The sequence below is a fragment of the Salvelinus alpinus genome, chromosome 20 (assembly GCF_045679555.1).
Source record: "Salvelinus alpinus chromosome 20, SLU_Salpinus.1, whole genome shotgun sequence".
Taxonomy (NCBI): Eukaryota; Metazoa; Chordata; class Actinopteri; order Salmoniformes; family Salmonidae; genus Salvelinus; species Salvelinus alpinus.
Genome location: NC_092105.1, coordinates 44,086,731 through 44,103,048, shown reverse-complemented (window position 1 = coordinate 44,103,048; position 16,318 = coordinate 44,086,731). Strand labels below are relative to the sequence as shown.

Genomic DNA, 16,318 nt, shown 5'->3' with positions numbered 1-16,318 from the left:
TTGAGGCTAGTGTTTGTCCAAAAATGAATGTACCAATTGCAATCAAGAAATGTTTGCCTTCAATTTGAACATGGCAGGGAACCTAAAGATTTGGGGCTGTAGGAGAGATTTACTTTAATGAGTTGCCTTTGATTTTGTACATGTGACAATCAAATGGGAAATTGTTACCCAGTATAAAATTGTTGCTGCATGCCTAATTTGCTTCAAATCAAGCGTTCCTGGTTTTAAAAATACAAAACCACCATTTGTAACTAAATTGCAACAGTCTGTGCCAAGTATAGGAGAAAAGGTGTTGATTGTCACGTTCATGCAGAAGTCTCATTTCACAGATCTCTCCATTTAGAAACAGTATTACAACAGTTTCATAACGTAGTTTATTTAAAGTTTCTCATGCATTAGTGTGGTTCCTAAAATGTACACCGTTCTAACCCTTATACTCCATGTTATGATACGAAACATTTTTACACTGAAAAGATAGCCAAATGTGAAGTGCTTTAGTTACTCATGAATATACCAACAGTCTATGCCACAGAACTAATCCAACTTAGTCTGGAAGCCAATGATATCAGTTGGGGGATGTGAAGAACTTATTTTTGCCCGGGTCAGTCTTTGCCCTGTTACTGCAAAAAACAAAACCCACCACAAGTGACAAGATTGGTTCTTGTAACAATGAGAAGAGCTAGCAAATCATTGTCATACATCCACAAAACTACTTGAGCAAATTACAAAAATGTTTTAATTTAAGAAAAAAAATCTAAAGTGGTCTTACGTATTGTTGAAGGCATTCTTCATTCTGCCCTTCAGGGAACCACTGGTTGGAGTCTTGGGGTATTTACTCAGCTCTGGGGAAGTCAGCGGTTTAAACAGACGATCTGAAGAGATGGGAGATGCATGTTAGAGGCACCATGATGATTTAGCATTTGTCATAGTCCAGCATCATGTACACAAGTAACTCCCGTGACATTTGGGTGAGGGCTGTTGAGTCACCATTGATGGAAAAATGTAACAGCACAGCAGCTTAGTGTTGCTGACAAGTTGTGCGTTTACCTCTGTCTGTACTATGGCTCTCGCTATTGATGTTGGCGTCGACAACTGATGATATAACTTGGTCCCTCGCCACCATGATGAGGCGTTTCCAGTACTCAGCAGGGAACGACAGCATTCTGCCTATGACCTGAGAGAGATTAAATCAACAAACCGGTTTCACAAATACAGAGGCATCACGCCGAATTCAAATTGTATTACCATCTCTATGGGTGACATTGACAGTGGAAGTGTTTCAGCACCGAATCATTGGAAATACTGTGGCACTTCAGGAACACTGCTAAATACTGGAATAGTGACTCAATTGCATTACATTCATGCACAAGACAGTGCCCACCATTGGCTGAATGTTTGTGTCCCTCATAATGGTCATTGGGGAGGGCTCTGCCATTCCATGTCCAACAATGGTTGGTCCAAACACTCTGGACAAATTGTTCTTGTCCATCTGACAGAGGGGGCTCTGCATGACTCTACAGTGAGAGGGGAAGGCAGTGTGCAGTATTTTTTATTAAGACAACCTCATTAAATATAGACTTCCTGTTTACTCATGCAATAAAATGCACCTGAGTGGTCCAATTTTGCTTAACTACAATTATCGTGACACGTTATGGAACTCGACATTTATGGGACTGCAAGTTGAGAAAATGGTTCAACGTCACAAATCAGTGCCCGATCATGGCGAGAAACCAATCACTAAAGCCAGAGGTATCCCATCACCCATAGGCGTTACCTCTGCAGATGAAGCATGAGGAAAGCCAGTGTGTCTCTGTTGGGCTTAGGTAGATCCCCTATGGCCCGGTACATTATTGCTGCGCTGTTGTCATCATCTGGAATCTCTGTAATTGATACACATCCCATCAGCGAAGGCCCTTGGGACACCATAGCATAGAGAACATCGTAACAATGCTGAGAGATACAGTACACCTCAAATCTATACTCACTCAGCAGATTGTAATCTTTCAGTTGATTCGCTCACTTCATTATGACCGAGAAGGCCTCTGGAGAGTGTAGAAATTATAGTTCTCTGTAGCATTAGCATATATCTATTATTGGCTGCCAAGGAAGTTAGACAAAGCAACCCTCAGCTCCCTCAGACGTCAACGCAATTGACAAAAGAGAGGTGCTATGTCCTAAAGTCAAATCGGCTTTTCTAAGAGGCAGCGAGAAAGACTAATTTAGATTGGATAATTCCCGGCACGGTGCAAATTACCACTTACCCTTCACTCAAGATCATATACAAGATTGAAGTGAATATGCTGAAAGTAGACAAACTGGGCTGGGAGAAATATTGAGCGTTGATTGTTTTTACAGTCATCAGGGAGTTTGTCGGGAATTACAACGAAATAACCATCTGCCCTAAATGGATGAGCTTAAGTAAACGCATTCCATGTCTCCAGCACTTTATACCTAAAGCTTTCCAAGGCGATATTGAGATCATTAAAAGTCCATCCATGAGTTACTGCCAAATGCATTCCATTTATGTAGATTACATAGATCAGATACTCTAGTGCGGCTTAAAACCAGAAGCCAAATCACAAAGTCTGAGTTCAACACTCAGATCCTGCTTTTAAGTTCTGGGTCCATACGTGTTAAGAGAAGAGAAAACGTGGAATGAAGAATTCCACCTTCTCTCTTTTCAAGTTACGGGGAAGTCTATGGGCCAAAATGTCCCTTCTGAAATTTTAAAGATGCCAACACCTGCAGAAATCATGATTTATACAAAGCACCGGAACTAATGCATCCCGTTGTATCATGACAGCTCTACGGTACCATTTAGGTAGTCTGAAAAAAATCTCGTGGACAGACTACTACTGTATTGGTTCTGCACAGTGGTTATAACCTAGTGCGCTTCGGTGTTAATAATCCAATACAATTGTAATCACAGCTGCTCAACAGGCAATTAAGACCACCGCAAGAGAGGTTGACTATTGTATACCCTCCACTTGAAAAACTATGGCTGCGTTTAGACAGGCAACCCAATTCTGATATTTTTTCCACTAACTGGTCTTTTGACCAATCATGTCAGCGCTTCACATCAACTCTTTTTCAGAGCTTATCCGATTGGTCAAAATTTGTGAAAAAAAATCTGAATTTGTCTGTCTGTAGACGCAGGCCAAGTGTCCTTTCCATTTGGTGGTGTGACATCTTAGTGACAGTGGAGGAGTCCCAAATGGCACCCTATATATAGTGCACTGCTGTACTACTGTTGACCAGGGCCCGTGTGCCATTTGGAACAGTGTGTGGGAACACATACCACAGGCCTCCATGAAGGTTCTATGCAGCCTGAAGGTGATGAGAGGCTCCTTCAGTTTCCTCAGGAAGTCCTTGAGAAGTCCACAGACAACGTGGATCTCACCCACTCTACTGAGCATGAGCGGCCTTTTCCCATTAATATATCTCTCCCTCAGCGCCTTCACCATACGCTCACCCCCAGGAACACGGTAGATGCCTTTCTGCAACAGAGGGAGGAGGAAGTCAAACTTATGTTGATAACTAGGCAAATATAAAACATCTGAATGGAAAGTATTCCATATTGAGAACATACCTCCTCTAATCCTCTTTTCTCAATTTCATTCACGCACTGAACAATAATCTGAGGGATCCTAGGCTGGGTAGGTGGGGCAAAGCTCTCTAACGTGTCCTGCAAGTGAATGTAAAGAATATATATATACTCATCTCAAACAGAACAAAGCAAGGTTGGAACCTTAGGGAATATTGAGTTGAGGTACCTCAGACCCATGAGCTCCACATGAGGCAGAGCAGCTTTCCAGGCACTTCGGTTTACATTCGGGATGCGCTACCACACGGCAGTCCCTGCACTTCACAGCCATCTTCCCAAACCGGATCCTCTTCCCACATGGAACACACGTTTCTGGACGAATCACCTGAAAAGGGCCCAGATGGTTAGAAGTTGCATTCACATTCTAAATAGTACTAACAATTCCTATTCAAGAGTCCATATGTTGTGTAACATGAGACGGGAATCCATGAAACAGTTCTTACCGTTTTAGACAGGAAGTAGTGTCTCAAAGTTTTGCTAACAGTGGGAGTGAACACCTGGTTAAATCTAGGCTCTGTGGTGGACTCCATTTCTGTCATGGTGTCAGGCTCCATGGTAGTTTCAGGCTCCACGGTAGTTTCATGATCAACAGCGGTTTCATCATTGGGAGTCCACACGGACGTTTGCTCTGAAGAACAGAAATGTTGACAATTTCATTGAATGGGAATTGGGAAACATCGCTTGAGCCACAGCGACCGTGGAGTACATCTCCCTTACCGCCAACAGATGAAATCTGGTGCTCCTTCAGGTAAGTCCTGGGTGGTTTCTCAGGTGTTTCCTGGGTGATGTCGATCACCATGTGAATTTGACCTCCGCTCTCTGGGGTTGTGACGGACGCGGTCACAATCGTAGTCTCAACTTCCTGAATAAGAGTGCGAAACACTTGCCATTGTCACGATTCGTATTTCATTAACTAACCTGATCTTTCCATGCTAACGGAGTTAGTCAGTGCTGAATTGTTTGTTCCCTCAGAGTGAAGTGGTCTCTACAGCACATGTGGAAGAAGGAATGTGACCAAGGTAGACAAAGACTGCATCCCAAATGGCACTATTTCTTACATACTGAAGTAGTACACTATAGGAAATAGGGTGACATTTCCACCTGTGCACTGAAAGGATGACACCGAGCAGAGGCCCTGGAGACTGACGAATGAGCCACCTAATAGCAAGTGACAACCCACTGGGCACAGACGTCAGTTCAACGCCTAGTTGACCGAGTTGTCAACTAACGCGAATGCAACAAACAAATGTCACCATGTCATTGGATTTAAGTTAAAAATATGAAATTGCGTTGACCATTTCAAATCCAAGCAGTTTTCCATGTGGATTCAGTCACAGATATCTGGTTGAAATGACATGGAAACAACATTGATTCAGCCAGCTTTTGCCGAGTGGGTAGGTCCAGGGACCCAATGGCCAGGAACACAGATGATTCTGCAGAATACACGTCTAACCAGGAACTGCTAATGTTTTAACTCTATTCTAAACCATCATGGGTGCAAATTAACAATTCTCTGTTAATCCAGCAAGGTTCTTTCTATCCCACAAAATGTTCAATGATTTATTTTCAAAAAGACACAAGCTCTAATGACCTGCTGATAAAATGAATGTATACGTTTGAACTAAAAAACCTTTTCATATTTTTGTGCTTAGGGCTTAAGATAGACTGGCTGAACCAAGTCACCATCTCCCCGGTGAAAAGGCATTAGTTCCACTCCAGCTGATTCAAATAACTTTCCCGAAAACTAGACTGCCATTGCATTGTGAAGCCAAATACGTTTTAGCAGATGATTGTGTAAAACCAGAGGGCATCCATTTTTAAACAAAGGAATAAGCATCAATTTGCAACATGAACAATTCAGAGTCCATTTTTTGTGGTTGAAACCGAAACCCCAGTGAATTTTTCTTATTATGAAAGTTAACAAATCCACGAACCTCAATGTTGCAGCGTTATGTTTATGAAAAGAATGTTTGGTCAAATCACTCATATTTAGCCTTTGCGTACCTTTTCAATTGGTCTTCTTTCAAGGAGATCGTCTGATCGGCCACCTACTCTTCCCCTCTTCCCTGCGTGCGCACCTACAGTCGGTCCCATGGAGGAGCGCTGGTAATGCCCAAGAGTGCAGAATATGGGTCAAAGCACCATCGTAATCACAGCTTCAACCTCAAGACGTCCACACTTACCCTTTTTTCCCTTGCTCTCGACTTAAGTGGTTTCACAGCTGTCACATCCAGGTCCTGTTCATATTGAAACAAAATGTTCACGGCAAAAGGTGACACATGGACAAGCCACATCCAGCTTTGACATTTAATTATGTGGATGTTCAGTCATAAATACCAACAAAAAACACCTACCATGTCATCATCAGTTCTATCATAACTAATATCAGAGTGAGACAGGAATGAAGACTCATCGATGACAGATAATCTAAAGAGAAAGCAGAAGAAACAAAATAAAAAACAAAATAAAGGAAATATGAAGTAATTTAAAAAGTAATGGCTATACGTGTGATACCGTTTGCTCTTGTGCTGGGTGACGTTGGCTCCCCTGTGGTTGAAGTTGGCCAGCAGAGATCTCTGCTCATCATTCAGACACGCATTGGACTTGCTGTCGTGGACCAGTATGTCACACATCAGTTGCATCTGCCGCTGCTGTGTAGGAATACAACATGACAGACCGTTAAAGGAGAACATGCCCCATCTTCATACACACTTTACAAATCAACCCATGCATTTATTTATGAACGTCGAAGTGCATCACTGACAAGTTCACAAGTTTCACGCGAGGTATAATGGTGCTACTACATTTTCCATGAATAGGACACCGGCCATGACATTGTGAAAGACATGGACTTCTAACAGTGTAAATCATGAGTTCCAATAGGACAGTGCAACGAGGTTAAAAGGAGCCATACCAGGTACTGAAAGTCTGCCTCAGCCTTATAGCGCTTCTTAATCTCCACATCGACCTGGTTGCGACAGTGTTTTAGTTTGACCTCCAGGGCAGCCTGGGCTATGTCGGACTTCAACAGTAGCGCCTTGTGCCTCTTCAACTCCAGCTCTGTATGTAGCCATTTCTTCCTTGTGGCATCATAGTTATTCACTACCTCAATAAACTCTGGCGGAAAGAGAAGACAAGTGATGAGGCTTGGGTCAGATACCAATTTGAACACCATAGGCAGCAAGAATTGCCTGTTCCGTGTGTGTATATATATATAACGCCAGAACAAAAAGGATATACCATAACAAGAAATGAGTACATGCCAAGTCTGGTCATAACATCCCACTACAAATCACACATGAACATGTCTTCTAGTGGAATACACCTTGAAAATATTCTCAAGTCACATGTCTGAGACTATACTGTAGTGTACCATTCAACATTGTCTGTTCACATTTTAGGAGCCGTAACGCTTCCCGAGCTGAAAAAAAGCAAAATAGCATGTACACACAAAAATGGATTTGACTGGACATTCACTTATTTAAGTCCCAGGTAAACCCATGGAATGTTAACATCTGAACAGGAATATGGTATTGCAGAGAGGACTTCTAATTCTGTGAAACAGACACTCTGGCCAAAACCAAAATGTATAGTGTAGAGCCAGAAACAAAAACCTGCATTCTGCAACAAGTTCACAACGGCTATTCAGATTGCATTCTTACCAAGTTCAGTGTTGTTCATTGCATTTTCCTCCACAGCAATCCGTTGAAGGCACAGAGAGAGAAGTTCCCTGATAAAGGCTTCGCCCATTATACTGATGGATAGAATAGTTTGCATCTAAATACATTGAGACTAAATTCAGAGACGCATAGCGCAATGGCATAAAAATCGAAAACTATCAATAGGCCTACACTACAGCTCCTCCTTACCTTTCAGGTAGGACGCAGGGTGTCAATTGAACATGCTTTCGGGGAGCCAAATAAAAGCCCATACCAAACACTGGGATAATCCAAAATGCACCTAAACAGGTAGGCTATTTCATGAATTTAAATTAATAAATCAATCAATAATCGATACGTATCACTAGTTTCAAAATCACTAGCCAATAAATAATACATTACAACAAATGGGGATATAATATCACATTAAAATTTGAGGACTAAAATAAGAATACACACCTAAACATAGAACATTCTAATTACAAAGCGCTCGCACCTGCTGCTGGATGTGTGGACGTGACCACCCAGCGCGATCCCGTTGCCTGTCCACAAACAGCTGTGGTGTTTAGTATGCCTGGCCTACCGGTCGGCAATATAATGTAACTTCTTAACAATATTATTTGATGTTAACATTTTAGCCTACACGCTAGTAACATCACAAACATTTACAAAAACTGTTGGTGCTGAATCAGTAGGTCTGTCTGGGCATAGGAGGCAACGATGAATATCGAGTCTCCTGTCTAGCCCAGTTAGCTACCGTTCATTCCCCCCATTATACTAGTGATGTCAAGGGCATAACTTTGTTTTGGATATTGGGGGGTCAGGGTCAATGGGTTCCAGTGTCAAAAACACCTCCAGGGGGGTTTGGAGCGTGCCCCGTGAGATTTGTTGTTTTAAATAGCTGTTTCTGTAGAATTTGAAGGCAAAATACATCCAAAAATGTCCTGATAATTCCGTCAATATACCCCAATCACCATTTTTATCACCATCCCAAAGTGCAATTTTAACCTTCCCAAAATAAAATACTTCATTTATTTTTGTTTGATATGCCAACATATGTCTACCGTAGGACCTACAGTAGGTCATTCACAGTGATTTTAAAGGCTAATAAGAGTACTACTGAAATAAATAAACGGGGCTGTCCAGAAATTCTAAGCCAGAAATTCACCTCTAAAAAGGCCAACATTGGAATAATATTCAAGTCTATTTAGCATAAATGTATAGGTAACTTACAAAATAAAGGGAACACTTGCGTAAATGAGGTATACAAAGTATATTGAAAGCAGGTACTTCCACACAAGTGTGGTTCCTGAGTTAATTAAGCAATTAACATCCCATAATGCTTAGGGTTTTGTACATGTAGGATATAAAAATGCCAGGTTGCCCATTATTTTGTCTACCATGGCAAAAGAAGAGAGCTCAGGGGTCTCAAAGGAGCATAGGGGGTTTAAAGGGCGAGTATGCGGGCGGGCGGGCGGGCGTCTCAGTCACCAGATCTCAACCCAATTGAACACTTATTGGAGATTCTGTAGCAGCGCCTGAGACAACCACCATCAACAAAACACCAAATTATGGAATTTCTCATGGAAGAATGGTGTTGCAATCCCTCCAATAGAGATACGGACACTTGTAGAATCTATGTCAAGGCAAATTAAAGCTGTTCTGGCTGCTCGTTGTGGCCCAATGCCCTATTATGACACTATATTGGTGTTCCCTTTATTTTGTCAGTTAGGCCTACCTGTACATAAATAATTAGCCTACATTTCAAAGTGTAGCCTAGGATATATGTACACATTGATGCTGATATGAGGGAGGCACCAGAAAATGTAGCCAAACTTTTAATTACATAAATTTAGGCTAAACGCCAGTCATGTTTGACAAATATAATGTAGGATTATATTAACATTAACGTCTAAAGGCTTGATTTTGTTGACATACTCAAGGAACAGTTTGTTCAGATCAAATGGTCACAAGAGTGGGGAGAAAGGCTTGTACACATCACCCACCTTGCAATCTGAGCAGAAGCAGTCAGCATTTTGAAACTATTTAATCATAAACTTAATTGTTTAAAACCTGGAGGTGTTATGCAATTTTATGAGTCATGTCTTAACTTGTTTTAAAGTAGCCTATGCAAAATCAGACCTAGTTGCAAAATCCGACCTTTTTGCCATTGAAACCAACATTTCTCTCATGTTCTGTTGGATTTCAAATGAACTTTTTTTCATTGTCCAGCAGCCAAAGACACAATCCTAGTCATATTAACAACCCATGCCAGTTGTTTTTTTATTTTACCAGGTAAGTTGACTGAGAACACATTCTCATTTACAGCAACAACCTGGGGAATAGTTACAGGGGAGAGATGAATAAGCCAATTGGAAGCTGGGGATGATTAGGTGGCCATGATGGTATGAGGGCCAGATTGGGAATTTAGCCAGGACACCGGAGGTTAACACCCCTACTTTTACAATAAGTGCCATAGGATCATAGTGACCACAAAGAGTCAGGACACCCGTTTAATGTCTCATCCGAAAGACAGCACCTTATACAGGGCAATGTCCCCAGTTACTGCCCTGGGATATATATTTTTTGACCAGAGGAAAGAGTGCCTCCTACCAGCCCTCCAACAACACTTCCAGCAGCTTCTGATCTCCCATCCAGGGACAGACCAGGACCAACCCTGCTTAGCTTCAAAGACAAGCCATCAGTGGGAGGCAAGCCAGCAGTGGGATGCAGTGTGGTATGTTGCATCTTTGGATCTCCCCTCTTTCTAAATTTTAAATTGATATTTTCCTCTCTGTCACATGAAACCGCCTGCATGTGCAGTGCACTTTTTAGAACAGCGTGTTCCCGCTAATTGCATTTTGGAACATTTGTACGAAGCCTATGGGCCTACTGCCATGTGCGCATTGCTGCGCAACTAAAAGTGTATTTGTCTGTGGGGGGATACAATCATAAAATGAGGAACTGAGTCACTGCGGTGCGATGCCACATATTTCCAGTAGCTTCCTGGCATTTTACAGTGGGGATTTTTTCTCTCTCCAATCAATCAAACGAATCATGGTAGGATGTTAAGGGGGGTCAAATTTACCTGTTTCTAATACTGGGGGGGGGGGGGGGTCATGACCCCCATCCCCCCTGCAATTTACGTGCCTTAATGATGTGCAGTTTGTGAATGATGTGTTCTTTTTGAACAACTCTTTTTACTTACTTGAGAGTCATGATCTGTTTTTCAGAGTGACTCATTAATTTTAGTCATTCATTTGACTTGCAGTAATGATTTATACAGGAGGATTAATACATGCTCCTCCGGCTCAGCAGCTCCAACTGTCTATCATGTGCACGCAGAAAATTTGATCATGCATGCAGGCAGCATAGAGAAGAAAAGGGCATGTTTAGTACTGATAAATGATTGCATGGTGCAATAATGAATGCAATTAATTGATTATTGAATGTTATCGATGGACACAGCTTTGTAGAACCAAAACATACACAGCCTGCTTCTGCTTAGCACTCAAACTGGAGAACTAATCATATAGGGGGGGCTAATGCAGTTTGCAAATGATATTGTGCTCATCTCCCTTGTAGACCTCGATTCAAAGGTATTCATAAATAATCATATTTTCAGGTCTCTCCAGAGATGCTTGATCTGGTTCAAGTCCGGGCTCTGGCTGGGCCACTCAAGGACATTCAGAGACTTGTTCTGAAGCCACTCCTACATTGTCTTGGCTGTGTGCTTAGGGTCATTGTCCAGTTGGAAGGTGAACCTTCGACCCCATCTGAGGTCCTGAGTGCTCTGAAGCAGGTTTACATCAAAGATCTCTTTGTGCTTTGCTCCGTTCATCTTTCCCTCGATCATGACTAGTCTCCCAGTCCCTGCCGCTGAAAAACATCCCCACAAAATGATGCTGCCACCACTATGTTTCACTGTCGGGGTGGTGCCAGGTTTCCTCCAGACGTGACGCTTGGCATTCAGGCTAAAGAGTTCAATCTTGGTTTCATCAGACCAGAGAATCTTGTTTCTCATGGTCTGAGTCCTTTACATGCCTTTTGGCAAACTCCAAGCAGGATGTCATGTGCCTTTATTGGTTGGTGGAGTGCTGTAGAGATGGTTGTCCTTCTGGAAGGTTCTCCCATCTCCACAGTGGAACTCTGGAGCTCTGTCAGAGTGACCATCGGGTTCTTGGGTACCTCCCTGACCAAGGCCCTTCTCCCCCGATTGCTCAGTTTGGCCGGGCAGCCAGCTCTAGGAAGAGTCTTGGTGGTTCCAAACTGCTTCCATTTAAGAATGATGGAGGCCACTGTGTTCTTGGGGACCTTCAATGTTGCAGAAACATTTTGGAACCCTTCCCCAGATCTGTGCCTCGACACAATCCTGTCTCGGAGCTCTACGGACAATTCCTTTGACCTCATGGCTTGGTTTTTTCTCTGACATGCACTGTCAACTGTGGGACCTTATATAGATTATATAGTGTGTGCCTTTCCAAATCATGTCCAATCAATTGAATTTACCACAGGTGGACTCCAATCAGGTTGTAGAAACATCTCAAGGATGATAAATGGAAACAGGATGCACCTGAGCTCAATTTCGAGTCTCATAGCAAAGTGAATACCTATGTAAATAAGGTATTTCTGTTTTTTATTTTTAATACATTTGTAAACATTTCTAAAAAACTGATTTTACTTTGTCATTATGGGGTATTGTGTATAGATTGAAGAGGGTAAACAATACTTTTATACATTTTAGAATAAGGCTGTAACATAACAAAATGTGGAAAAAGTCAAGGGGTCTGAATACTTTCTGAATGCACATCTAATGAGAATTCCACTAGTTCCTCAATGTACACTGAACATAAATATAAAACGCAACATGCAAGAATTTCTAAGATTTTAGTGAGTTACAGTTCATATGAGGAAATCAGTCAATTGAAACACGTTCATTAGGTCCTAATCTATGGATTTCACATGACTGGGAATACAGATATGCATCTGTTGGTCACAAATATCTTTAAAAAAGGTAGGGGCATGAATCAGAAAAGCAGTCAGTATCTGGTGTGACCAACATTTGCCTCATGGAGCGAGACACATGTCCTTCGCATAGAGTTGATCAGGCTGTTAGCTGTGGCCTGTGGAATGTTGTCCCACTCCGCTTCAATGGCTGTGCAAAGTTTCTGTATATTCGCAGGAACTGGAACACGCTGTTGTACATTTAAATCCAGAGCATCCCAAACATGCTCAATGGGTGACATGTATTTTGAGTATGTAGGCCATGGAAGAACTGGGACATTTTCAGCTTCCAGGAATTGTGTACAGATCCTTGCAACATGGGGCTGTGCATTATCATGCTGAAACGTGAGGTAATGGCGGCGGATGAATGGCACAACAATGGGCATCAGTATCTCGTCACGGTATCTCGGTGCATTCAAATTGCCATCGATAAAATGCAATTGTGTTCGTTGTCCGTAGCTTATGCCTACCCATACCATAACTCCACCTCCATCATGGGGCACCCTGTTCACAACATTAACATCAGCAAACCTCTCGCCCACACAACACCATACACGGTGTCTGCCATCTCCCGGGTACAGTTGAAAACTGTCAGACAGTTTCTGACAGTTTGTGCATAAGTTATTCGGTTGTGCAAACCCACAGATTCTTCGGCTGTCCGGGTGGCTGGTCTCAGACAATCCTGCAGGTGAAGAAGCTGGATGTGGAAGTCCTGGGCTGGCATGGTTACACGTGGTCTGCGGTTGTGAGGCCAAATTCTCTAGAATGACGTTGGAGGCGGCTTATGGTAGAAAAATTAACATTCTATTCTCTGGCAACAGCTCTGGTGGACATTCCTGCAGTCAGCATGCCAATTGGAGACTCCCTCAAAATTGGAGACATCTGTGGCATTGTGTTGTGTGGCAAAACTGCACATTTTAGAAGGGCCTTTTATTGTCTCCTTTGACAAGATAATCCGTCCACCTGACAGGTGTGGCATATCAAGAAGCTGATTAAACAGCATGATCATTACACAGGTGCTCATGAAACATGGGACCAACACATGTTGCGTTTCTAATTTTGTTCAGTGTATTTAAAAAAATCTTTACAGTTCTCTCCCTTTCGATAATCACAGAGCCTCTGCTTTTATAAGCCTATCTCTGCATTCTATGCTAAGTTCTTTAGCTGCCATTTGCTCACGGTGTAGGCTATCATGCAATGTGTCCATTTGGCAGAGGGAGGCGCTCTTGCATTAGATACATTTTCAGTTTTAGAGTTGGCATCATTTTCATTTATATTTAGGGAATTTAGATTACCAACATGACAATGATTTTGAGATACAAATACGTTATTATAATTGAAATGAACTGTTCCATGAAAATGTGCACATGAAAATCATAACTAGCATGCAGATCAGTAGAAATAGTAAGATTAGTTGTAAATTGGCACTCCACATGAAAAAGGTATACGACCCCTGGTTCTAGCCTATTACTGACAACTGTAGGAGCGATACATGAAATGAGTTGCAAAATGAATAGGAAATATAGTCAAGACGTTGACAAGGTCATAAATAATGATTTTTAATTGAAATAATAATTGTGTCCTTCTGTCACGACTTCTGCCGAAGTCGTTGCCTCTCCTTGTTCGGGCGGTGTTCGGCGGTCGACGTCACCGGTCTTCTAGCCATCATTGATCCATTTTTCATTTTCCATTGGTTTTGTCTTGTCTTCTCACACACCTGTTTTCAATCCCATCCATTACATGTTGTGTATTTAACCCTCTGTTTCCCCTCATGTCTTTGTCAGAGATTGTTTATTGTCAGTGTTGTTTTTATGTGTATAGGTGCGCGACGGGTCTTCGTACCCATATTTGTTTATGTTCTTTTCTTATTAGTGTTATGGAGCATGTTACTTGGACATTCATTAAAAGACTCCATTTTACACTCCGTTTGACTCTCCTGCGCCTGACTTCCCTGCCACCTATACACACGACTCTGACACCTTCAAAGTTTGCTTTCGTCAAAGAATCCTCCATTTGCAGCAATTACAGCCTTGCAGACATTTGGCATTCTAGTTGTCAATTTGTTGAGGTAATCTGAAGAGATTTCAACCTATGCTTCCTGAAGCACCTCCCTCAAGTTGGATTGGCTTGATGGGCACTTATTATACTATGTACTTGGTTTTTTACCAAATAGGGCTATCTTCTGTATACCACCCCTACCTTGTCACAACACAACTGGTTGCACAAATGCATTAAGAAGTAAAGAAATTCCACAAATTAACTTTTAACAAGGTACACCTGTTCATTGAAATGCATTCCAGGTGACTACCTCATGAAGCTGGTTGAGAGAATGTCAAGAGTGTGCAAAGCTGTCACCAAGGCAAATGGTGGCTACATTGAAGAATCTCAAAGATAAAATATATTTCGATTTGTTTCACACTTTTTTGGTTACTACATGATTCCATATGTGTTATTTCATAGTTTTCATTTCTTCACCATTATTCTACAATGTAGAAAATAGTAGAAATAAATAAAAACCCTTGAAAGAGTAGGTGTGTCCAAACTTTTGACTGGTACTGTAGATGGTAAAATATCAAATTTCTGGACTGCAACTTTGTAAGATCGTGCCCCCCCACCCCCCCACAGGCACTTCTCGCTCTACAAACATTGACAAGTAGGTTATATTATATTTATTTACTTCAAATAATGCATGAGACACCTTTGCTATCTGTCTCCGTAGTCAATAAATAGTGAAACACTAAATATGATATACTTTGTTCTAACCTACAGTTGAAGTCAGATGTTTACACACTTAGGTTGGAGTCATTCAAACTTGTTTTTCAACCACTCCACAAATTTCTTGTTAACAAACTATAATTTTGGCAAGTAAGTTAGGACATCTCCTTTGTTCATGACACAAGTAATTTTTCCATAAATCGTTTACAGTTAGATTATTTCACTTATAACTCACTGTTTCACAATTCCAGTGGGTCAGAAGTTTACATACACTAAGTTGACTGTGCCTTTAAACAGCTTGGAAATTTCTAGAAAATGACGGCATGGCTTTAGAAGCTTCTGATAGGCTATTAGACATAATTTCAGTCAATTGTAGGTGTGCCTGTGGATGTATTTCAAGGATCCTTCAAACTCAGTGCCTCTTTGCTTGACATCATGCTAAAATCAAAAGAAATCAGCCAAGACCTCAGAAAAATAATTGGAGACCTCCAAAAGTCTGGTTCATCCTTGGGAGAAATTTCCAAATGCCTGAAGGTACCACGTTCCTCTGTACAAACAATAGTACGCAAGTATAAACACCATGGGACTACGCAGCCGTCATTCCGCTCAGGAAGGAGACGCTTTCTGTCTCCTAGAGATCAACGTACTTTGGTGCGAAAAGTGCAAATCAATCACAGAACAACAGCAAAGGACCTTGTGAAGATGCTGGAGGAAACAGGTACAAAATGTACCACAGTAAAACAAGTCCTATATCGACATAACCTGAAAGGCCGCTCAGCAAGGAAGAAGCCACTGCTCCAAAACCACCATGAAAAAGCCAGACTACGGTTTGCAACTGCACATGGGAACAAATATTGTCATTTTTTGAGAAATGTCCTCTGGTCTGATGAAACAAAAATAGAACTGTTTGTCCATAATGACCATCATTATGTTTGGACGAAAAAGGGGGAGGCTTGCAAGCCAAAGAACAGCATCCCAACTGTGAAACATGGCAGTATCATGTTGTGGGTGTGCTTTGCTGCAGGAGAGACTGGTGCACTTCACAAAATAGATGGCATCATGAGAGGAAAATTATGTGGATATATTGAAGCAACATCTCAAGACATCAGTCAGGAAATTAAAGCTTGTTCGCAAATGGGTCTTCCAAATGGACAATGACCCCAAGCATACTTCCAAAGTTGTGGCAAAATGGCTTAAGGACAACAAAGTCAAGGTATTGGAGTGGCCATCACAAAGCCCTGACCTCAATCCCATTGAAAATGTGTGGGAAGAACTGAAAAAGCATGTGCGAGCAAGGAGGCCTACAAACCTGACTCAGTTACACCAGCTCTGTCAG

General features: G+C 41.8%; 1 protein-coding gene across 3 annotated transcripts; it reads right to left on the bottom strand.

The window, feature by feature from the left end:
- Nucleotides 1-351: 351 nt before the first annotated feature.
- Nucleotides 352-7,786, bottom strand: LOC139546955 (rac GTPase-activating protein 1). 3 transcript variants are annotated; one of them, XM_071355950.1, is made up of 17 exons: nucleotides 7,760-7,786; nucleotides 7,267-7,358; nucleotides 6,519-6,721; nucleotides 6,119-6,255; nucleotides 5,959-6,031; nucleotides 5,788-5,841; nucleotides 5,609-5,707; nucleotides 4,322-4,466; nucleotides 4,048-4,232; nucleotides 3,774-3,929; nucleotides 3,590-3,685; nucleotides 3,299-3,497; nucleotides 1,775-1,913; nucleotides 1,382-1,514; nucleotides 1,048-1,174; nucleotides 770-872; nucleotides 352-620 (listed from the first exon to the last, which is right to left on the bottom strand). In XM_071355950.1, the coding sequence occupies exons 2-17, from the start codon at nucleotides 7,352-7,354 to the stop codon at nucleotides 566-568; spliced, it is 1,992 nt and encodes a 663-aa protein (XP_071212051.1). In that variant the 5' UTR covers nucleotides 7,355-7,358; nucleotides 7,760-7,786; the 3' UTR covers nucleotides 352-565. The 3 variants fall into 3 exon arrangements, with proteins under 3 accessions (XP_071212051.1, XP_071212049.1, XP_071212050.1); XM_071355948.1 differs by lacking the exon at nucleotides 7,760-7,786 and adding an exon at nucleotides 7,474-7,641; XM_071355949.1 differs by lacking the exon at nucleotides 7,760-7,786 and adding an exon at nucleotides 7,474-7,637 and having other exon boundaries at nucleotides 1,775-1,880.
- Between the last annotated feature and the right edge of the window lie 8,532 nt (nucleotides 7,787-16,318).

What these genes read in the sequence shown, in the direction of transcription:
- LOC139546955 (XM_071355948.1), bottom strand. Translation starts at nt 7,535, where the DNA reads ATGGGCTTTTATTTGGCTCCCCGAAAGCATGTTCAATTGACACCCTGC. An exon ending in AACCTTCATGGAGGCCTGTG is followed by an intron (nt 1,914 to 3,298) that starts GTATGTGTTCCC and finishes TGGTGTCCCAAG; the next exon opens with GGCCTTCGCTGATGGGATGT. An exon ending in ACACAAACATTCAGCCAATG is followed by an intron (nt 1,175 to 1,381) that starts GTGGGCACTGTC and finishes AATCTCTCTCAG; the next exon opens with GTCATAGGCAGAATGCTGTC.